The sequence below is a fragment of the Athene cunicularia genome (assembly GCF_003259725.1).
Source record: "Athene cunicularia isolate RWA chromosome 27 unlocalized genomic scaffold, athCun1 chr27_part1, whole genome shotgun sequence".
NCBI classification, from domain to species: Eukaryota; Metazoa; Chordata; class Aves; order Strigiformes; family Strigidae; genus Athene; species Athene cunicularia.
The window spans coordinates 2,676,295-2,699,128 of NW_020799138.1; the positions used below are offsets into that span (position 1 = coordinate 2,676,295).

Here is a 22,834-nt window from a genome sequence, read left to right on the forward strand (position 1 = left end):
GCTGGATTCATTCGCTCCTGATGGCCATGGAAAATGTGCGATTACACTAATAGCTGGTTATTAATCACTGCCAATGGCTGTAATTATATCAGCTATTAGGAAGTCAACTAAAAGCAATGTCTGTCCAACCAGCATGGACAATAAGGAGAAACGTGGTCCCTGCTTCGCAGAAGCAGATAATGTTTGTTGGCGACTTCATTTCCTTTTGCAGATAGACGCACATTAGAAAAATAACTCTGAATTTTAACACCTTTCTACTTCCACTTCAGCGCCCAGACCTATTCACTCAACACTGTGGTGTTGGCTTCCTGAGCACTGCAAGAAGTAGCAGGTTGAGTAGCCCTTGTGCTGCCCTCTCAGACCCACAACCAAGCAAGACCCTCTTCTCTAAGAGTGCCTGGTCCAAATCCATCTCTGGAGAGTCCTGGTTTACCCCTGAATGTCACTTTTGGTTTGATTTTTAGACAGCTGTTGTATTGTTAGAGCCGTGTTTCCCTGCTGGGTGTATCCATAGGGGTAGAAGGCATCTTTTCCCGCAGCAGCATCACGCCTTGCCAGCAGACACTGCTGTTGAGAGACTGGTTCAAGTGGCAGAGTTTGGAGCATGCAGCAGAATTACCTGCTGCTCCTGGTGGTCACCTGTGACAAAACAGTAGCCAAGCAGTGTCCTGTGTGCACCAGAATGGTCATTTTCCTTGGGACATCTTAAATACCTGTGGAATTTTTGAAGTTGCATCTGGACAGAACTTGCCTATATCCTGTTGTGATGGATGCAGTGACTGGCACATGGTTTTGCTTGTGCAGGAATAATTAGACCTTCCCTTTGTTCACAAGGAACATTTGCTCCTTTATATATCTTTTATGCAAAATCTGTGTTCTCCTTTTGGCTCGTGCCCATAGGTGAATTTTTTTCTGTCCTTTGACCTATGCCGAGAGCTTGGAGCAGCTCTGCTGAAGAGTGGTGTCTGGCTGGGACAGCCTTTTAGATCCCAGTTTGGCATGTTAGCACTCACTTCCCACTGTCCTCCTCCATTTGATGACTGCAGACAAAACATGCTCCCGGTGGATTTGGACGCACTAGCATTAGATGCTCCAGGGAGTATTTCAGCATGGTATGAAATCCAATAGGTAACATGTATCTTGAGCTGTGACCTTCCCTGAGCACAGTGGTGTGATTTCAGGGCTCGTCAGGAAAAGGGAACAAAGTAGGTATTTTCTTACAGTGGCTGAAAAGACTGTTGGCTGGTGTTGGCTGATTGCTTGCAAGAGGATATTTAATGCTCCTGGAAATTGTCTGACCAACCAAAATTGTCTGGTGGAGCAGTAGATGGGAGCGCACCAGCTGGGCTCCAGATGTGTCAGATTTTGCCTGACGGGTGTTTGTTTTTCCTCTCCTCTTCAGGTAACTTTGCTGATAGATGGCGGAGCAGCGTCAGGACGTCACCATGATGGAGGATCACGCAGCTGGCCAGGAGAAGCACATCCCATCAGGTGAGCACCTCCAGGAGGAGATGGTGGAAAGGACCTGAGAGTGACCTGAGTGGGGAGAGCAGGGCCAGCGTCCTTGGGGACAGCCAGGAGGAGGTGGTATGTGTGTCAGAAGGTTACTGTGGATCAGCTGGCTGCAGCCAGTGGGCAGTGGGTAGCCCACAAGATGCTCTGATGTTCATAGTCGTAGGAAAATGCTGCTGTTTGATATCATTGCCCAGCAAGAGCAGAACAACCCCTAGTATCCAGACTCGTGATGATCTTATAGCTGAAGCTTTGCAAATGTGTGTTTCTGTGTTCACTCCTTAGTTTGCTATAAAAATACAGCACTGCTTTTATTTGGAGACACAGCTCAAGGGTGCTGCTTGCTGCCTGCTTTTCTCACCTGCACAGGGAGATGGGGGGAACTGAACCGAGAGCTCTGGGAGCAGGGGCCATGCAAGAGTCTTTTGCCCCGTATTTCAGACCTGCATTTCTCGAGAAGCCTTTCCTTTCTCATTCCACCATGCTCCACAATTGAGCTTGGAAACCCATGTAAAGCCAGCAAACCCGGTGGGACTCACTCCCAGCTACGCTCCATATAAACATCATCTTAATTTTCTTTTCTTGAGGTGTTTTGGACACAGCTTACACCAGATAAATGGATTGTCTCTGTTCTGGAGAGAATCCATAGCATCCATTCATGCCAGGTTCTGTAATGCATTTCAGTCTGATAGCTCCTCTCAGCGTGTAGCCTTAGCTTTGCACATCACAGGTTCCCAGGGATTTTGCTTATATTAGTTTGAATCTTCTTTTCCAAGTCGTTTTCTTCAGTTCTCGTTATTTTATTTGCCCAGACTCCTTGCAGAGAGGAGACTCGAGCCTCTTGCCCTGCTCTTCCAAAAGATGACTTTTGCAACCAAGTTGCACAGAAGCCCAATGTGCTACACCAAGCCCTGTACAGAGACTTGCTGGTTTGCAATGATTAGAATTAACACATCGTGGAAGCTTTCAGCAGCCTGCTCTGGGAGGGAGGCTAATGGCTCCAGGAATGGCAGAGGACAACAGTGACTCACAAGTTGTACATCTTTTCTGCTTACGTTGCTAAGATCTCCTTTCCTGCTTGTGCCATGCTTTGCTGTTTCTAGCTGTCCGGTTCACTGGGCTTTTCTTTTGCCGATGGGTTTCTGCTTGTTCCTTTTGGTGATGACACTGGTGCTTTTGGTTGGCATTTTCACGCTTTGCTTGCTTATTAGTTCAGGTGTTTTATACTCTCCGATTAGAGTTTCTTGCTGCTGTGGATCTGGGCAATCAGAGTTCATAACTCAGAGGCCATAATTCATAGCCAAGGACTTGTTCTAAGTATTTGAATGTTTTCCAGGCTATCCCCTTCAGATACCAGTCGATGATGGATCGGATGAGCCTGTTTCTGAAACATCTGACGCTAAGAGCACCCCAACTACGGAAGGTGGGAGCTCTTTGACTTACTGCTTTGAAACCATGATGGATGGGGTCGTGGTAAACCTTGCCGAAAGACTCGCTGTGCCGTGTTCTGGTGGGGTTGCTCAGGAGGAGTGTCTGCACTCTTGGACAAATGCTCTTCACTAGTCTCATCACAAGCAATGTATGCCACTCTGCAGAATGAGATAGTGAGCTTTAAAGATGGACAGTGGGTTGGAAGTCAAGAAAAGGTGAAGTGTTTATTATTATAGTTCAGGAAGACACTTGTGGTTTGTTTCCTGAAGACTTTTCACAGAGTGACTGCAAGGTCCTGTTAGCTCAGCGCGGCCAGGAACAATCCCATGTTGTGTGCTCCCAGGGCCAGAGGTTTGCATCGTTGTGCTCCCCCAAGATACTGACAGCACGTCCTGGTCGCTGTGTTCCCTTTCAGAGTTAGCTGTCCCCCATAGCTCTGGTTTTGCCCCCTCCATTTTTACATGTTCATTATTACAGCATGAGTCATGCTGGAGTGATGAGATGGGCAGAGTCTATACATAAAACAAAACTCTGTGCTGATATAAATGTAGGACTCGGCATGTCAGTGCTGCTCCAGAGTGTTCTCTGAATGCCGTGTTTGTAGAAAGAATCTAATTCTGAAGTGGTCTAGAGACTTGTTCACCATTTTAATTAACTACACTTTTTGTGTTCCTCTGGCTGCTTTAATCCCAAATACCTGCCTCTTGGAGACTTCAGGTAAAGGCATTAGTTTGCAAAATTTATCTAAAAGAAAGGTTGACAGAGATGCTGACCAATTCCAGCCCTGTCCCACTGGAGGTGTAGGCCAACTGCTGGTCTGTGAAGCAGCTCTGTTCCTGTGTATGTGGCTCAAGAAATCAGTACGTAAAACCTGGCTGGTGCAGAAGGGGATATTGTCCCTCTTTCCTGTTGGATTGGGACTGTCATGATGAGCAGACATTCCTCTGGTAGATGGTGCCAGGTATCTGTCAGTCCCAGAGCTGCCCAGAGCGTGACTCAGCCGCAGTGCTCGAACGGTTTATGAAGGTATCCAACGGGAGCTGTTCTTTCCTGCTCCAGACCAGTGATGTCCCCAAGCAGATAGCATTTCTGTGCACACAGATCGGGCACCAGTGGCTGCCTTTAGCTGTGCCTTCTCAGACAGTGTTTATGGTAAAGCCTTCAGCTGCATAAGGACTGTGCTGGAGATGTGAGGTTTGTGTGGCAGAGGAGACAGCTCATGGTGTCCCTGCTGTCTCATGCTCATTTCTCTCCCTGCACAAACACTGGCTCAAGGGAGGGACTCGGGTGCTTTTCTGAGCAAAAAGTTCTTCAGGCATGTCCTGGCCTCCGCAGGGTTTTGCCACTCAATGGCTATGTGAAAGCTGCGTTGTTTTTCAGATGCCACAGCACCTTTAGTGGAGGAAGGAGACCACGAGGATCAGGGTGGTGTCGAACAGCACGGGGAGATCCCAGAAGGAACCACAGGTGAGGGAGACCAAGGTGCAGTTTCATCTCTTGATGCAGACAGAGCAGAGAGCTGGACTGGTTAGTGCCTAAAAATAACACTGCAAAACCTCTTGCAGGCATGCTTTGCTCCTGATACGTGCTTCTTTCTTCTCCACGGCCTGCAGAAATAATTCCTAGCTTACAATTGTCCTCTTACCTTCCCCATCCTGGGGGAGACTCGCAGCCTTTTCTTCTCTTTTTCTCAGCTCCACATCTGACAATCTTTCTATCTGTGGTGGCTTCGCCTCCCATCTCCAGGCTAAGTGCTTACCTGCAGATCCCAGTCATCTCTGCCCCTCTGCCAGCAGCCCTGCTTTGCTGGCGAGGTGAGGCAGTCACCGCAGGACCTTGCTGCTTGTCTCGCTGGTGTTCTCGCTCAGCCCAGCCCATGCGGTTGTCTTTGAAGCGGCAGGTGAAAACCAGGCCACTGCAGCAGTTCTGTGGCTGCCAGCGTGTTTTAAGGATAATGCAGGGGAAGTCAAGTAGCAGATTCAGCCTGGATGCTCTGTGAGGAATCACTGCACCTGGGCCTGGTTTTCTGGGGAGGGATGGAGGACTTTCAGGGGCAGAGGAAGAAGGGAGTGAGCTGCAGCAGTGCTGTGTGTGTGCGAGAAGGCAGGAGCCCCTGGGAGAGTCAGGTCTGTGTGTGTGAAAAATGAGTATGTGGCCCCTGTGTGGTAGCCACCGGCTTTTTTCTGGAAGCATCAGGCAGGACCTGAGAAAAGGTAGTGGGTGGAAATGGGCTTTTGCTAGTGCCCAAACACTGAAACAAGCCCACAGCACGCTCCCTTGGGCAGCCAAACTGTCTGTCCTGCATCCAGTCCCCAGGCTACTGGTGGAGCCCTGGGCTGAAATGCAGAGCTGGCCTGCTAGCAAGGATGTGCAGTCTCTGGTTCAAGCTCTGACTGCACCAGGGAGCCAGGAAGCAGCAGTGTGTCCTGAACTCTTTGGAAAAAAAATGGGGGAAACAGAGAAAGTCCTAGTTTGATTGTTGAACTGTGACATACATATATAATAGATGAAGCCAGTTGGAAAGTAGTCATACAATAAATTGAAAAAAATTCTTACAGAGACAAATCATCATTGCTGTGAAGAAAATTATGCTTTTCTAATGTACCAGTATTCCTGAAGTGTCAGGTTTGTACCAGACTTAGATTTACCGGTCTTAGATAGCCTCGGCTGAGTTCTTTACAGTAAGCTGGGTAGTAGACGCCAAGAAGGTAGGGCTCAGGTAAGAGTTAGACATTGCTGTGAGTGCTGCTGGTAACGCAAATGTAAGGTGGGGGTAGAAAAGGGGTATATAAATCCAGAAGTTTCCCTGCTCCTTAACAGCCTGTTCTCTGCACCTCTGCCTGAAGGAGCTTGTACTAACCTGCCACCCAGGATGTGTGGGTTGGTTAATCCTCCAGTCTGGTACAGCACAGGCTGAACAGATCTGCCTAGATCCATCATCAGCATGAGTTGATTTCCTGTCTCTGCTGCCCTGCTCATAAAACAGCACTGATGGGAGGTAAATACATTCTCCAGACACACGCTTAAACTTAATTCTTCTTTTGATCATGTTTTTCCCATTCTTTCTCTGAACTGGGACCAGCTGAGGAGGCGGGCGTAGGAGCCACCCCCAACCTGGAGGACCACGCTGCAGGAGATGCTGCTCAAGGTTAGTGAATCACCTGTCACTGGGGTCCAGTTATTGCTGCCCACACGTGTGGCTGGTTGCTAGTGGCTTGGGAATTTTCTTCTGTAATGCAAATGCTCTGCACTATACAAGCAGTTGTGCAGTTCTCCCTGTTCCTGACAGGGGAGGGTCATACATGCTCTGAATGTTCCAACATACTCATTTCAGGAAACTGCAGCTTTTCATGCACCAAATTTCTCTCTCAGATGGCTGAAGCCCTGGTGCTTATTTGTCTGGTTTGCAACACAGGGCATCCTTCAGGCTAGGAAAGGTAATAAACAGAGCCAGGGTGGTGCAGTTAGCCTGGAGGAACTGCTCAGCATTGAACAGAATCAGTTTTGGGCCCTGCGTGTCACAGGTGAAATAAGTGAGTTGTTTAAGTACTGTCTCTCTTTCTAATGTAAAACAAAACCTACTCACTGATGCTCTGACTTTAACATTAAGGGTGTTTTCTTCTCATCCCAGTCTTGGGGAACATGACTGACAAAGCCAGTCATGGTGGGCCGTGAGTGTTTTTAGAGCATTAATTGTGCGTGTGCTCAGATGAGCCAAGAAATTACCCAGGGACCTCCTGGTTATCTGGAAAACCTCTCTTGAGTCTGCTCCATTCAGACTTGATGGAAAATTCAGGATGGGATTTTCCCAAAGTACCCAGTGGTAGCTTAATTCTGTGCCCAATGGGGCAGACTTATGGGTTCAGACTCACTTTGATATTGCTGTCTTGCTAGCACTAATAGGCCATAGAGCTAATTTGGTGTGCTCTTTAAAACCCTAGTTAAACCCCATTTTGTAAGGTAGTTTTCTGTGCAGCAGACATACATTCCTCCAGCTGTTTGGGCAGCGTCTTGCCTCCTCATGGCTGCATTAGTGCATTTACAGATATCGTGTCTTTTAAAGAAGTAAATAGGTCTTTGCCTTCTCAGCTCAGGGCAGAATTCAGGTTGGTTTTGCTTTCCACACACAGATGAGCACAGTTATGTGCAGTCTGCTCCCTGCAATTAAAATAAAACCTTTGCTTGCCTGTGGTTCTTGGACTAGCAACTCTCTGTATTTAAAATCGTGGCACCACTACAAAAAAGAAAGATTGATTGTTAGCAGGAGGGTGGTGAAGTTCTGTCTCCTTTTTCAGTCTGGTTCTAACTGCTGTTTCTCACCAGATTTTCAATAAAATCTTTTTGTACTGTCCTGGGATCTTTCAGCTGTCATATGGGGATGGGGACATAGAGCTAGCTGGAGCTCTGGTATGACTTACATATGACATTTCTAGGTTCTTATGTAAATTTTTACTTCTCTGAAAGTTGACTTGTAATAACATGCTGCTTCCTTTTAATGGTTCTCTCTGATTTGGGGAAAAATGTGGTGGTTGATACACACACAGTCTTGGATGTCTCATTACTTGCTACTTTCATTTTTCCTGTTGTGGGATTTGAAAAAATGATCTTTGCAGTGAAGATGAAACGTCTTAAAAATGCCTTTGGAGTCTCAGATGGAGAAGCATCTCCCGATGCACATTTAGTGCTGTGTTGGCGTTCTGCTGGCTCTTGACCTTGTGCTGCACGCTTGCCTCAGAGCCACCCAAGGGTCCCGGAGTTTGGGAGTCCAGCTGAGCAACCGAGTGTCCACAGCCCTACGCCGGCGGTCGTTAACGGTCATGCTGTTCATTTGCAGAAGAAATGAGCCAGGACAATCTGCTGGCTAATATATAAACACCCTTCAAATCCCTGTGCTTGTAAAAGATGTTTTTGATGCCACATCTCAAATATTACCTGTCAATAGGTGCCAATTTAAGATTTCTTTTAAAGCATAATTTCAGATGTCTTTGTGTGGTAGTTTCACATAACCATTATATTCTCTCAAAATGCAGAGAACACCGATAAAAGACCAAAAGACTCCTTTTATTGTTTTAATCTTGTTAATCTAACAAAGCAACAATCGAGATCTCAGTACTGAAGTGCTGTGATCCAGGCTCTTTAGTTTACCTGATCAGTGCTCAAAAAGTCTAAAGAGTATTTGAAGCTGGACAAAATCATAATTTAAGATGCACAGTCTTACTAGGGCAGTTGACTTCAAAGCAATTTACTTATATTCAGGGTGAATTCTCTGTTGCTTAGTGCATCTTTGCTTCAGTTGGATAAATTTCTAACAGAAAAGCTCCAGCTCAACTAGAATATGTGGCTTAATGCAGCAATTGTTGGGAGAAATTGCAAAAGTCTGTGTCATGTATGAGATCAGCGATTGAACAGAATTGTCTCTTTTACCTCCCTCCCACCAAAAAAAAAAAAAAAAAAGAGATCTGTGTCTTCTGTGTCTCTGTGACCTTAAGTTTTGGGCTTTAAAGGTCACACTTTCTACTCCACCCAAATGGTGGCAGCAGCACTGGAGCTCTGATTGGTCTGAGTGGGTGCACAGTCCAAAATTGCTGTGGCGGTGTGGCTACAGCCACATTTTTACTGCGAGTCCTTTCCACTGAGGCTGTTGAAACACACAGCAATAAGAGAGGAGACATAGCAGTGCTCTTCCCCAAGCTCATTAGCAATAGAAATGATCTGGAGAACAAAGCAGAGAGATAGTTTGAGCTCTGAGAGGGTGTGACTGGTGCCGTGTCTGCATGAACATCTCCTGCAAGGGAGGACTGTAGGGATTTTGTAAGCCTGTGAGGGTGTCTGGCCTGTTTTCTTCAGGCTCTTAAGGCAGAAAGAGGTGGTCACTGACCAGCTAACTGGTGGTCCAGTGGTGGTGTAAGATTAGAAAATGGGTGTGTTCTTGGCTTCTGAAAACTTCTGTAGCTAAACCAGCTCATAGAGACAGAAACTGGTGGTTGGATACCCCAGCCACCTCCGAGAGCAGGTCCAGGGAGGAGTGTGGTCTCCCACATGTTGTGGCTGTCACTGTTCCTGATTCCCATGAGATCAGAAATATTTTTAAAGGTAAGAGCCACTATAGAAGTAAGTTGTCCATTCAATGGGGCAGTGTGGATTTGGTTTTATCCTCTAGACGGATAGTAGAAATCCTTAGTCTTTCATCAGCGTTACGTGACTGACTTCCTATTTGACCTGCCTGTGCTAACTGTGTGCCCATGCTTCGTACCCCGCGTCTTCAACTCCAGGGGAGCCAAGCTCTCCAAAGCTACAGCCTGGCCATCAGGAGCGTGTGGGAGATGCCATAAAAAGAGAAAGCCAGCCCACAAAGCAAGGAGCTGGAGTTCTCCAGCAGCCTCTTCTGTCTCATGAAATGAAGGCTACAACAGCAGCTCCCACCAGAATAGAGGTCACCATCCCAATACCCCTGGATATGTACCAAGACTCCAGGCCGTCTGAAGACAACAATGAGTTGTGGGATCATCGAGGCAGAGAAGGCATTGGTGTGGCTCCAGCCCTGGGAACAGAGCTGGGCCGTGATGTGCGCACTGAGGGGTTGGCAGGAGCGGGTGGTGCAGATGACTCCCTTCTTAAAGATGGGCCATCTCCTTTATATGCCAGAGCTCCATTAAAAGAAGATGTCAGTGGCAGGGAAAGAGATGAGGACCGTGATATTGATGAAACTTCTGAACAGGATTTGCTTTCCCTGGTGGGACAGCATGTTTCACCAGGCCCTGAAATGGGCTTGTGTCCAGCAACAGCCAAGGAAGATCTGGGAGAATATGCCTTTGTAGAAAACAAGTCCAAAGATGTCCTCAGAGACATACCCGGAGAGGCACTTGGTGTTGAAACTGAATCACATAAAGCAGGAGAGGACCAAGAGGGGAGGAGACAGCCACTGAGGGGGGAAGAAGAGACAGATGTCATCGCTTCAGAGCCTTCTGATGTCATCTCCCAAAAAGAAGCGAAGCTTGGGGAGGCAGAAGATTCTGGACCCTTGCTAGAAACAGCCAAACTCCCTGTTGAGTTAAAAGATGACACGGAAGAGAGAGCTGCTCCTTTGGAAGAGGCTGTACCAGATACTGGAGAACGGCGGACGCCCAAGAAGAAACCCTGTGCCCATGGTGCAGACAAAGCCGTCAGTCGCGTCCCTCTCCTAAAAGGTGTGTGTGACCTTTGCCTGCCCTGAGCTCCCATTGCTCCCGACAAGGCTGCCTGAACCAGTACTTCAGCTTGCTGCCACTTCTCCAATCCTGCTGCTTGGGAAATGGCCTGGAACTGATCTACAAAGTGCCGCTGCTTCTCCCTCCCTCTCCTTCCCTCTTTAATTTAATCCTGGATATCCTGGCATACAGGCCGGACCCTTATGCTTCGGTTTTGCGTCCCTTGCATGGTGCTGGCGCGTCCCTGATCATGCTTTGTTCACCTGTTTTTGTTTTGATTTCCTTGGATCTGTGGGCTGGGCACCTTAACTCACACCTGGCACCTTCCCAGAGAAGATGAAGACGGGACGGACGTTGTTCTGGCATGTTGGAGTGGGGCTAACCCGGCGCACGCTGCGGCTTGGTCCAACAAGACACGTGCCATCTGGTTTGCATGTGTCCGCTGTCCGGTCCAATAACTCTTTGTATTGGCTTTCCTAAAGAGGAGGGAGGAGGAAAAAGGCAAGTGAGTTGGCAGGTCTGACCATGGAAAAGGCCTCACATCGGTCCTGTTTCTTGTATTTCCCTTAAATATCCACTACTGACTGCTGTTGGAGGCAAGATTTGGAGTTAGCTGGGCTTTCCCCCGCTGCCGGGCATGTCTGATGCTCTGATAAAGCATCCCGCTCCGATCCCAGTGCTGGGCAGCGTGTCCTTGGGTGGTCCAACGCGATGTGGCTGTGTCTGGGGTGTTCTGCAGGAGCTGCCTGTGTGTGTGGAGGCCTGGCTCTTGGGTGCATCTAACAGCTGCTGTGTCTCTAGGCTAGGCCAGGCTGGGAGGGCAGTCAGACACTGGAGCTGATGGCTCCGTGCAGCAATCTCAGTCTTAACTGTCTTGGGTGAAAGTCTGAGCTCATCGCTGAACCAGCAGAGCAGCTCTTAGACCTTCTTCCAAGAGCTATTTTCCACCTTCACTGCGGGTCAGGGGGCTGTCACTAGGGGCCCTGCTCAGCAGCCAAATGCAGGTTTTGCATCGAGTGGTGTTAATAAGCTGGGGCAGCAGGACACACGTTAAAACCTGATGGTGCCTCACCGTGTTGTACCTCAGCTCTGGCTGTCCAGGGCCTGGCCCGGGGGAGGCTCTGCCTTTCACCCCAGTGCCACATCCCAAAAGCTGGCTTGGCTGCTTCCATTAGGCTGGAAATGCTGCTCTGGTTTGCAGCAGAGAGAGTGTGCTCTTTGCTGCACGGGGTTCATGAAGAAATTGTTGATGTAGCTTTTTCCATTGGAGCTAAAGCTCATAACATATTTCTCATTCACTACCTAATAAGCCAGCGGGAAGCTTCGCACGTGGGCTGCAGGGCATTGGCATGGCTTGCTGTCACTCTCATCAGAGCCTGAAGGGTTGGGGATGCATTGCCCAGAGTCAACCAATTCCTGATTAAATAAGAGGAATTTTTAAATTATTTTATGGTATTTTCCTCCCAAGACAGAGATACTCTGTGGCTATTCAGCTCCAGCCTTGCTCCAGTCTGCAGTTTAACTGAACTGGAGAAGGGGTAGTGCATCCAGCAGCTCTGGGAGTGGCTGCTGGGATGGGTCAGTGCTGCATTAACAAACATTGTCCATGTCACTGGGAAAGGGCTGACCCCCTCCGGACAACTTTCCAAAACACTGGGGACAATAACAACAGTTTTTCCTCCCAGATTAGGGAGGAATTAGCTGAAGATGGAGAAAAGGGGCTTTGTTATGAGTGCCTTACAATACAAACATTACTTCCTCCCTGTTCCTAATCTCCTAATTAGCAATATTGCAGCCTGTTGTGCTTGTAGACTAATGGGACAAAACACTGAAATATTGTCAGAGTCACTGTAAGCTTGATACGATCAAGTAGGACAAGAGCTAAAACCTTAAGACTCTGCAGGGTCTGACCCAGATCGAAGGCGTGTTGTCTGCTGGGGACGCAGCAAGCAGTGTGTCAGGAGAGATGGGAATTAACAACGGGCAGGTATAAAAATGCTTTGCAAAGCTAACACTCCGAAAAACAACTTCAGATGGGATCACGGGCATCTTGGTGCTGCTAGGATTGGGGCATCCTTCAGTTTTAGTCTTTACTTACGTAATTGTTAGAACCAATGGGTGTTTTAGAGAGGGAGACTCATATTTAGGGTTGTAGAGAACTGTTCTGTCCTAAACTGAACAGATGCTGCTGGAACTGAGTGCAAATCTGGGCAAATTGGTCCCATACAGACCATGTTGCGTGTGTCTGATGCTCCAGTGATGACTAATACGCTGTTGCCTGTGCACAGGATAATCTGTTAACCCAGAAAGAATGTGTTTACGATGTGAAAGTATTTTTGCAAGAAAGAGTGACTTTGTAATATTTCTAAGAATAGTAGCTAAATTAAAGGAGAGGAGGAACATGGAACACCCACCCAGCATGCATGTTGCTGTAGTACAGGCATTGTCATCTGTCTAGAGTTCACTGGCCAGTCCCGAGAAGTGTAACTGTGTGTGTTTGCATTTGTCAGGTCGTATTGACAGCAAAGACAAGGAAGGGACTGAAGCTGAGGAAAAGAAACCGAAGGTAAGCTTAAAAACAAAACCAGAGGTAACATCGACCCACTAAATGCATGTTCCTGACTCCCTCTCCCGCTCTCCTGGACTGTGGTTGTGCCTCTTAGGAAACCTTGCCATTACCTTCCATCTGTCTTTCAAGAATGTTTTAATTTTTTTCTCCCATCACCCCGGTTTGGATGGTGCAATCCATGGTGATCTTTGAGGGCAAGGAAGCAAAACAAATCTAAAGCAAAAATGTAGCTCATGGGGTTGGGTGGGTGGTTAGAGAAATCATTTTCTCAGCCCGAGACTGGAAAGCAGACAGCTGGCATTGCTGGGGCAAACTGGTGCAAAAGCAAACTGAAACCTGCGTTGTGCTGTACTGGGGACAAGCAGCATAACAGTGAAAAGAGGAAGACACTTAATTTAAAAATTAAATAATCTAGGCCTTGCAGGTGCCGCGTTCTGGGTGAGGAACAGAGTTTAATAGTGGGTAAATTCCAGAAGTTTAAAGATGTCACACTGCTAATTTGGAGGAGGTTTAGTTCAGCTGGCCATTAGCCTGGCTAGTGCCTGGGTGAGGTAACAGACAAGCTGATGGACGATTTAGTGGGTGAAGAAATAAAGGTGAGGAATATAATTATTTTCAAACAGTGTGAAATATGGTCTTTCTCTAGGGAGATTTGGCAGGTTGTATCAGGCCAGGCTTTTTCCATGACACCAAGCAAACATCTAGATAAAAACCAGCCATCCACTGTTGACAAAGCAGTTTGTGATGGGGTTGAGAGACCTGGGAGCAGTCACCTGCATCTCCCACAGTGCTGACGGTGCTGTACCTGAGGCATCTTTGCCAGTGAAGCACACAGAGAGTTTGGGAGTAAATAGAACAGTCCAGATGTTAACACATGCCACTGGTGTGGAGGGTGGTGGTAAGGGCATGCTGTCACGGAGTGACACTTTCCCCAGAAAGGGGCTTGGGTGTTGCTGCACCCCGTGGGAGGAATAGAGCTGAGGTATCCCGTGGGTCTCCGGCAGTGCCCCGGGCGCCCAGCTCTGTGCTGCAGGGTAGTGCCATTGCCTACCCCACAACCAGTTCTGTATTGCACCTTCTAATCCTATTTAATGTCAGTGATCCCCTTTTGTTTCCCTCCCATACTGATTTTTTTTTTGTTCCAATTTTATTTTGTTTCCATGTTTAAGAAATCCTCACCTTCCACTGCCAAACCCCCAGGCGATAGACCCTCCATTCCCCCCAAACGACACACCTCCTCTAGCACAACCCCTTCGAAAACACCCTCCAGCCCTGCTTCCACCTCTAAACGAGTCTCTTCTGTCACATCCCGACCTGCCAGTACAGGAACGCAAGAAACAAAAGCCAAGGTAAGGAAATGGGATGTGAGAGAGGCAAAGCTGCCTTGGGGAATCCCTGACAGGTGCTTGGCTGGGCAGCCTCTCCGTGCCCCATCCAGTGGAGAGGTGGGCTGTGCTTCCCCTTCACCTTCCAGGGGCTGTGGCCAGACTTGGCACCAGTTTTGGTGTTTGAAGCAACTGGGTCTGTCTCACCAGCACGTCTCACCTTGCTTTGTGGTACAGCAAAAATATCTCATTGCTGCAGGGTGTTATCTGGTCTCCTTGAGGCATTTCCAGGTCCCTTTATGCTTTTTTTTCATGCTCTTCCTTGTTTTACAGCTTTATGCTGTGTTTTATGGATGCATTGGCTGTAAACAGCAGATGTGTTTGAAATGTGCTGGAGCCAGATCTGCCAGGTGCTACACAGAGAATAGGAAATGCACAGACATCCGTGGCTTAATCTACGATGTAAAGAGTAGCTTGGAGTTTCCCTTTGTGGTGTTTAGTCACACAAATACACCCTTGGTGAGGGAAGAGCAGGGATTGCAGGTTGCAGACTATGGTTTTACCACGACGGGCATTGTGATGGCTCTGCCCTGGTTTCCTCCTGCCTTGGGAGCAGTAAGCTTGTAAATTGTCAATTGAATGTTTTCCAGGAGCTTTTGTACACAGACCAGCGTTAGAAAGTGATAGATTTGGGGAGGCTTTTCTGTGGGATCAGAAGACAGTAAATAGCATATTGCTATTTATATGCCATTAGAGATGATGTACGTGTTGGAGCAGTTACTGCAGGTGGAGATAGAGGAGGTGCTTCCCTGTGTTTGGTGTCTGGCACTGTGATGGACTCTCTAGGCTAGTCAGTGGATTTTTTTATCTTCTGTACAAAACTTTAACAGAACAGGGGAAGCAAAATGATGAAATTTAGAGAACGGACAATGGAGTTGAACATACTTTGAACCTGAGTGTGTGGTGAATAACGTAACTGAAGCTTAAGAGCTGCTGTGGGAAAGTGTCCCAGCCCCTCTGCCAGCCCACGAGGGTGCGGCGGCTGTGGCAGGCGCCGTGATGGGAGACGGGGTGTGAACGGGCACGTCACAGGTGCCTGCACGTGGGGAGACCTGCGGGAGCTCCCGCAGGCTCTCAGGGTTGGAAGCAGGAGGGTCTCGTGTGCCTCTGATCCATGAGGGGTGATAGCCCATCCCCAGGGAGATCCCCCCTGCATCAACCTTTCCCCCTTGCACCCCCAGGGCCCAGAGATGAGAGGTGGCACGAAGGCGGCCACGCCGCGGTCTGCAGCCGGGCAGGCTCAGAGGAACTCGACCAATGCCACGCGCATCCCAGCAAAGACACCCACGGCCCCCAAGACACCTCCCAGCTCCGGTAAGTGATGGTGAGAGCGGCGGGCTGCTGCCTTCCCACAGTTCTCTGACTCTGGAGGCTCTGCTGTGGTGGAGCTCCCAGGCTCTGGATGCAGTTACGTGCCCCTGTGCAGGTCAGGTCATGCGCAGAGCCGAGGGCTGCGTGGTGACCCGGAGCTGCTCTGCCTTGTCACGGGGCTGTGGGTGCAGAGCTAGGGACGTGACCAACCCTCGCTGAGGGGGTTCAGTTTTGGGCCCCTCACCCCAAAAAGGCCATTGAATGACTCGAGCGTGTCCAGAGAAGGGCAACGGAGCTGGGACAGGGTCTGGAGCACAGGTCTGCTGGGGAGCGGCTGGGGGAACTGGGGGGGTTCAGTCTGGAGCAGAGGAGGCTGAGGGGAGACCTCCTGGCCCTCTGCAACTCCCTGCCAGGAGGGGGCAGAGAGGGGGGATGAGTCTCTGGAGCCAAGGCCCCAGCGCCAGGCCCCGAGGGAATGGCCTCAAGCTGCCCAGGGCAGGGTCAGGCTGGCTCTGAGGAAGGATTTCTGTGCAGAAGGGGCTGTTGGGCGTTGGAATGGGCTGCCCAGAGCAGGGGGGAGTCCCCGGGATCCCTGGGGGGGTTGAAGAGTCGGGCTGAGCCAGCGCTGAGGGATCTGGGGGAGTTGGGAAGGGTCAGGGGGAGGGTCATGGTTGGGCTGGAGGAGCTGCAGGGGCTTTTCCAGCCCGGATGGTTCTGGGATTCTGAAGGGAGCCTTTCTGGATGTTGCTCTATCTGCTCTCTTCATATAGTTGCCAGCGTGTAGAGAGGGCCCTTGCTTTATCCCTTTGGGATTTCCTCTAATTTGGAAGATTTAGGCAGCTCTGTTTTTTTTAATCCACCTATTTCTTTTCTCTTGACAATATTTCACAAAGACCAGGGGCAAGAGGATCAATTCTTCGATTGCAGGAACAGAGATTAGCCCATTATTCTCAGAGAAGAAAACCCCACAAAGCATCAGGCATTGTGAATTTCCATTAAAACAGTGGATTTCACTGAATATACATGTTTTTCATACTTAACTAGAGCTGCATAAAACCTTAAATTAATTAAATTTCCAGCTTTATTATGTTCAAGCATCTTTCTCATTCATTAAACAGGCAGAAAGGAGCAGAAAAAACCACCTCCTGCAGCAGCAAAGTCTGAGAAAGGTGATGTTTAAGGGTTTTCTTTTCTTCTTCCATTTCTTTTCAAACTGGGAACAGTTCTAGGCTGCTCAGTGATATTTAATTACATAAAATAATTTTATAAAAATGCTTCCAAGTTTCTAATAGAAAAGGGGTTTTGTTTGAGTGTCTTTTCTCTGCAATTTGTCATGCATGCTAATGTCACGCTCGGGTGGGGAATCTTACCAATGAAGACCATCTTCCTTCTGAGATGGTAGGAAATTGCTTTTAATCAGTTTTCACTTCAAAATGAAGTAGAAGACAGTGCAGCCATCCCCCTGCTGCTGATGGTCTGCACTAGGAGCAGTGGGGGGGCCCTGGGACCGGGCAGGTCGAGGTGGTAAATGCAGGCAGGGAGTGGGGAAGGGGTTGTGTGCCCAGGTTGCTTATCCTGTGCTTGCCTCCCTCTGTCTGCAAACTTCAGGTGAGCAGCCAAAGTCTGGAGACAGAAGCGGTTACAGCAGTCCCGGCTCCCCCGGGACTCCAGGCAGCCGTTCCCGCACTCCCTCTCTGCCCACCCCACCAGCCAGGGAGCCCAAGAAGGTGGCAGTGGTTCGCACACCACCGAAATCTCCTGCATCTGCCAAGAGCCGCATCCAGCCGTCAGCTGCACCCATGCCTGATCTGAAAAACGTCAAGTCCAAAATTGGCTCAACTGAAAACCTGAAGCACCAGCCCGGAGGGGGCAAGGTAAACATGGACTCTGCTTTCCAGGGGCCTGTCTGCAGGGACAGCGGGTGCTTGGTGCTGCATCTGGGAGGGGAGAGCCCCCACCCTGGAGCAGCAGCGGCCCCGCTGGGCCAGGGATACATCAGTGGGCAGCCATGCTTCGGCTGATCTCCAGCCCGATTCTGGTTTTAAAGGTTTTTTGGGGTTGATTGGGTTGGGTGCTTGTCCTGAAATTGCTTGCCTGGCTTAGCGCAGCGCAGCTGTCCTGCAGAGAGGACCGCAGAGAGCTCGTGATGTGGCTTTCGTGGAGTGGCACATCAGTGTACGGACTGGCTGCCAGGGGAATGACACTCCCTCGTGGTGTCCAGTTAGGGAGAGCAAAATTGTGACCTGGCAGCCCTAAAGGGTTGCAGGATCAGGGTTGTGTTTCTGTATCCTATTCTGTGTGATCTGGAGCAGTCCCCTCAACGCTGCCTCCATTTCTTCGTTAGTGACCAGGCAGGATGGTCGCCTCCCTGTGAGGGTCCCGGGCTCGGCACGTTTTTCAGAACATTGTGATTTTGGATCCCACTCCTGTTGGCAAGGTGTCGGATTGTGTTGGATCAGGCTCTGTCTTGTTCCATGATGCAGTGTGGCACGGCCAGAACTGGTGGCACTCTGACCCTTCCAACCACTAGTACTTTTCACTCCCAGAGTGGCTGTTTCACGAGCAGCAAAGTGAACTCCATGCTCTCAGTGCTTGGGAACGAGGGTCTCGTGTTAAATTTTGCAAGCCCAGCAGAGGAGGGTTTGGCTGAGGGAGTGATGTGAGCTAATTCATCCACGCAGCCCCAAGAGCAGCAGCTGCACAGCTGTGGTGCTGGCTGCTCAGCACCCATCCGAGCATCTCTGCGCTGCTCCTGGATGCATCCCGAGGCTTTTATAAAATCCTCCTTGCTGCATGGGTGGAGACATGAAAGCACCTGGTTCCTCCGACTTGGTGGAGGCCCGGTGGCTCCTGGATGGATGTTAAATGACAGAACTGCACGTCTGGTGGCCGGTGCAGGCAGGAGTCCCCGTGTGCTTGTGCTTGCCCGCCCCGGTGGGAGGACGGAGCCGTAACAACCCATCCCCGAGTGCGGCGCGTGCCATTTTGTGCAAGTAGGTAACTCCACGGCTCTGAATGTTCAACTTTGGCACAGGGGGAGGCTTTGAGATGGCTTCTAGTCACCATCTTAAATAGCAACCTGCTTTTTCATTTCCTTATGTGCATTTTTTCGCTGTGGCTGGTGATTTACCGGACAATGCACATTTTGCTTTGTGCTACAATCCAGGGGGGCTCTGGAGCCTGGGCAGGGCTGCTAGGGCTGTGGGTTGTGAGCAGAGTAGCACGTGTCCTTCCAGCTGCCCATGTCCCAGGGCCTCAGCCCTCCCACCTGCTTAGCACAAGGTGTTAAGTTTTTCCTGCTACCCCCACAAAACGCTGCTTTTCTAGGGATTTCAGAAGGAACCCTTCCATTTGCTGTAAATTGCTTAAACTGGTTGCTTGTTCTTTTTAATCCAGCTTTTACGAGGTGTTGGGTTTTGGTTTTTTTTTTCCTCTGCTTCTTTGGCAGGTGACGTGTATTGTTGTCACTGAAAGAGTAAGAGCAGCTGAATTTGGCACAATTCATTGCTCTTTGCAGGGGAGAATGGTTGGATACTCTGTTGGGGATTTTGTAGGACACAAGACTGTGTCCTACACAGAACCATTACAGCTGGAGCAGAAGGGGCTGATCCAATGAGTTTGATTTTAGGGTGACCAGAAGATGGGTCTGGAGCCTGCTCTCTGCACAGATTTCAGACCCCCAGCCTAGGGAGGCAAAGGTACATGGGGCACATATGTGTCAGCCAGGCCACATTTCTTCCAGTATTTCTGCATTGCCTGAGCACTTTTGTTGTTGCTGGATCACTGAATACTGCTCTGGCAAAGCCTGGTCTGGCAGAACTGGGTCCTGATTTGCAGGATTAGTTGATATGAACTTGGAAAATGATGCTGGAGGCGCGTCAGCCTTGGTGCTTCTCATGCTAAAGAACCAGGGTAGAGCGAGGAGCTCTCCTCACAGCAGCAGGCTGGGGACAAGCTGAGGTGGAGGGCGAGGATGCCCACTCAGCCAGCTTTGGGGACGTTGTCGTCTGGGGACTGGGCGTGCAGTGTGATGCTGCTCTCTTGCAGGATGTCTCTTTCCCCCTCATGGGGGTTGTGCTTCAGACAGGGTTTCTCCTGAGGGAGCACAGGCCTGTGTGCCTGCTGGTTTTCACCTGCATTCACCTCTGGTTTATACGTGCGTAGGTTGCAAAGCCACTCCAGTCCAAGTAGGGGAAGGAGCAGGGACTGTCTTCATCTTTGTGTTGTCAGGAACAGCCGCTCCTGTGCGCGGGGTCACTCCAGCATAGCTGCCCTTACAAAACCCAACTAGGGAAAACAAGCCCTAAATGGAAACAGCTTCATTAATACAAAAATCTGCATGTGGCCGAGAGGGCAAGCGGGCTGCGGGACTGGGGGTGACGTTGGCATGGTATGTGGTTCCCCTGTGGCACTAAACCATTTCCAGCCTCTCTCCCACCCGTTAGGAATATGCTGCTGCCTTTGGGGTGGTCTGTGCCACCCCTTTCCTCTCATCTATAGAGGAGTTAAGAGCACTGCAGGCATGGGATGGCAGCCCTGGCAGCATGTGCTTTTTTCTCTTTGTAACTGTAGAGGGAGTTTGAGCCCTGCACAGCTCTCCAGCCTGCTGCCCTGCCAGTCCACCCCTTTGCCCAGTTTGCTCAAGCTGCTGAAACATGAGGGCACGTGTGTCTGTCCTAGAGAGGAGACACGCTGCCCGGCGCAGGAGATGGGGCTGAGCAGGCATTTTTCTCTCAGCTCCATCCTTCCTCCTTCCACTGGCTCTGCAGAAACTGAGTCTCGGAGCACTGGTGCCTTCCAGCGTGTTTGCTGCCCAGCAAGTTCCCCGTTTTGTTCTGTGGAAGAAAACGGGGTGAGCTGGCTTGCTTGCTGGTGTTTCTGGCCTGGAAACCGGCGCTGCCTTGCTAGCCAGATGTACCCAATCTCTATCTGTAACTTGCCCACTTTCAGTTTCCAACCCACGAGCAGACAGATCTATGCAGCAAGCCAGAGATTCTCCTTTGCTCTTGGCACTGGAAGGCAGGTTCCTAGTTTTAGTGATATAACGCATGGTCAAGCTGCAGATGGTCATGTTGTTTCTCACGCTCTTTTCTGGCTACCAAAGGTGCAGATTATTAATAAGAAGCTGGACTTTAGCAGCGTTCAATCCAAGTGTGGCTCAAAGGATAATATCAAACACATCCCAGGAGGAGGCAGTGTGAGTACCTTCACACTTTGAATGCACTGTAATAGTTCTTATAATAAGTGGCATGTTGTATACACTAAACTGCCAATGCTATCTGCAGCGACCCTGCCGTCAGATAGCTATTGGTGACGTGCAATGACTCTTTTCTGGCTACCAAAGGTGCAGATTGTTAATAAGAAGTTGGACTTTAGCAGCGTTCAATCCAGGTGTGGCTCAAAGGATAATATCAAACACATCCCGGGAGGAGGCAGTGTGAGTACCTTCACACTTTGAATGCACTGTAATAATCATTATTAGTGGCATGTTGTATACACTAAATCGCCAATGCTATCTGCAGCGACCCTGCCGTCAGATAGCCATTGGTGACGTGCTGTCATGTAACCCCGTTAACCCAACAGACATGGTTAGATCAACCCTAACCAGTCCTGTACGTGCCTGACATGGACAGAACTAACTGACCTGTGTAGAAACCATGTCTGTAACAAAACATCCCGTTAACTCGAAGGTTTTACACTACCTGGAAGGTTTAATGCCTCATTGTCTGCAGGGTGGGTGGCCCCTAGCAGACAGTGACGTAGATGCTGATGCAGTAGATGGATAGATTTTCAAGCAAATGCAGTCCTTGTTGCTTAATGTACTGCTAAATTGGACATGACTCTGCACAACACGTGAAAGCGCAGGTTCCCACCCGTTCCCATCAGGCAAGTATGATCCATGCAAATATTAAACTTCTCCCTGCTAATGAATGTGTCTGGCAGTGCCCATGGAGGCTGAGCCTAAAGAAATACTGAGTTAATTGATTTCAACGCTGGCATTTCCAGCTATTCCCAGATACATAGCCAGACTCAGCTTTCAGTTACTGTGCCAGAAACCTGGAGAAACTCCACAGAGGTTGGCGGATTTACACCAGTCTCTCTGGAGACAGAGTTTGGGTCCAGGAAAGATGACGGACCGAGGAAGGTGCATCACTGAGACCCCAAACGTTGCGACCTGGGGTCTGTGGTTGCCTGGTCTGCAGCCATCTGAAGAAGCTATCTGGTGCCTCTCAGATGTTCCTGGTGGATTTTCTTTGTGCTGTTTTTCATCTCTGTGGATGCCCTCCCTGAGAAACTGAGCACTGCAGAGGGCTTGAAACGTAAGCATTGGGACATAACTGGGTTTGCAACCTCCATCTTAAATTTGATGTCATTCTGCATTTATTTAACGGGCCAGAGGAGCTGCTTTACGCAGGTCAGACCTCTGTGAAGCAGGTTTCGTGCTTCTTCTGCTCTTTCTTACCCCAGGGTCCTGCACTGGCTGGACTGCCTGGTGCGTGGTGGACCACTTGTTACGCCAGGAGTTAGCGTTCCTCACGAATCATCTGTGCGGTGGCTGGTAATTAGCTCCAGCACAGGGTGGTGAGCTCATCCTTCCCTCCGCTGAGCGCTCACACCATGGGCAAGCGTTTGCAGCTGCAGTGGCTGCAGTGGGTTAAGAATTATCTGGATTTTTGGCTGGAGGTTGTCATCCCTCCCCAGGCTCTGCCAGCAGTGAAAATTGTGTGATCGCTGCCTGGCTGCCGTGACACGGAAAGCAGCAGCTGAGCTCTGGGCGCGGGTGCTCGGAGCAGAGCCCTGTGCTGACGTGGCCGGAGCGTGGCTGCGCAGGCTCGTGGCAGCAGAGCGGTGCCTTGGGGCTCCTCCGACAGAGGGGCAACAAGAGATCACCGCCGTTCCCTGGCTGCCACGTCTCAATCCTCCACGGCCTGTCGGCAGCGACTGCCTGCCCAGCCATTGCTGCTTTCAGAGGAATGAACTGTTGCTACAGCAACCTGGGGTTGGTATCTTTTTTTTTTTTTTTTTTTAAAGCCAGTGGATGCGCTGACAAGGTGATGCATTAGGCAGAAGTTGACCTAAGCATTGCTCGTGCTGAAAGGTGGGATCCCCAGGTCTCTGGCACTGGTTTCCCAGGCAAGCAGCTCTCTGTGGCCCTTTTTCTTGCTAAAATGGAGAGGAGTCTTCTCTGCTCCCTAGCAGAGAATTGATGAAGCCCTCTCTGAGAAAAAGGGAACTGGAATGAGAGCAGAAAGTGTTTCAATTGCTGACGGCCCACTCTGGACATGGGAGGTTGGTCAGTCCCAGGTCCCAGTGGTGCCCCAATTGCTCACAGGCCCTTCGGGGTCACGGCTGGGATGAGGAAGGTGCCAGCTGTCCTTTGGGGTCTGTTTTCCTGCCTTCTGACTGAACATAGCTCTCCTCCTGCCCAGTGCATTAAA

At 49.7% G+C, this 22,834-nt stretch overlaps 1 protein-coding gene across 19 annotated transcripts in view; it reads left to right on the forward strand.

Moving 5' to 3' along the window:
* Nucleotides 1–22,834, forward strand: part of MAPT (microtubule associated protein tau) — a 48,883-nt gene that overhangs the window by 20,010 nt on the left and 6,039 nt on the right. For 3 of the 19 annotated variants that reach the window (XM_026864829.1, XM_026864827.1, XM_026864826.1), the window contains exons 2-13: nt 1,403–1,491; nt 2,849–2,935; nt 4,324–4,410; nt 6,026–6,091; nt 9,216–10,130; nt 12,641–12,696; nt 13,869–14,048; nt 15,266–15,398; nt 16,514–16,564; nt 17,004–17,269; nt 20,500–20,592; nt 20,740–20,832. In XM_026864829.1, coding sequence (XP_026720630.1) covers nt 1,419–1,491; nt 2,849–2,935; nt 4,324–4,410; nt 6,026–6,091; nt 9,216–10,130; nt 12,641–12,696; nt 13,869–14,048; nt 15,266–15,398; nt 16,514–16,564; nt 17,004–17,269; nt 20,500–20,592; nt 20,740–20,832 — 2,100 coding nt within the window. In that variant the 5' untranslated portion in view covers nt 1,403–1,418. The remainder of the gene's footprint in view (nt 1–1,402; nt 1,492–2,848; nt 2,936–4,323; nt 4,411–6,025; nt 6,092–9,215; nt 10,131–12,640; nt 12,697–13,868; nt 14,049–15,265; nt 15,399–16,513; nt 16,565–17,003; nt 17,270–20,499; nt 20,593–20,739; nt 20,833–22,834) is intronic. The other 16 variants (XM_026864832.1, XM_026864828.1, XM_026864830.1 and 13 more) reach the window with 16 other exon arrangements.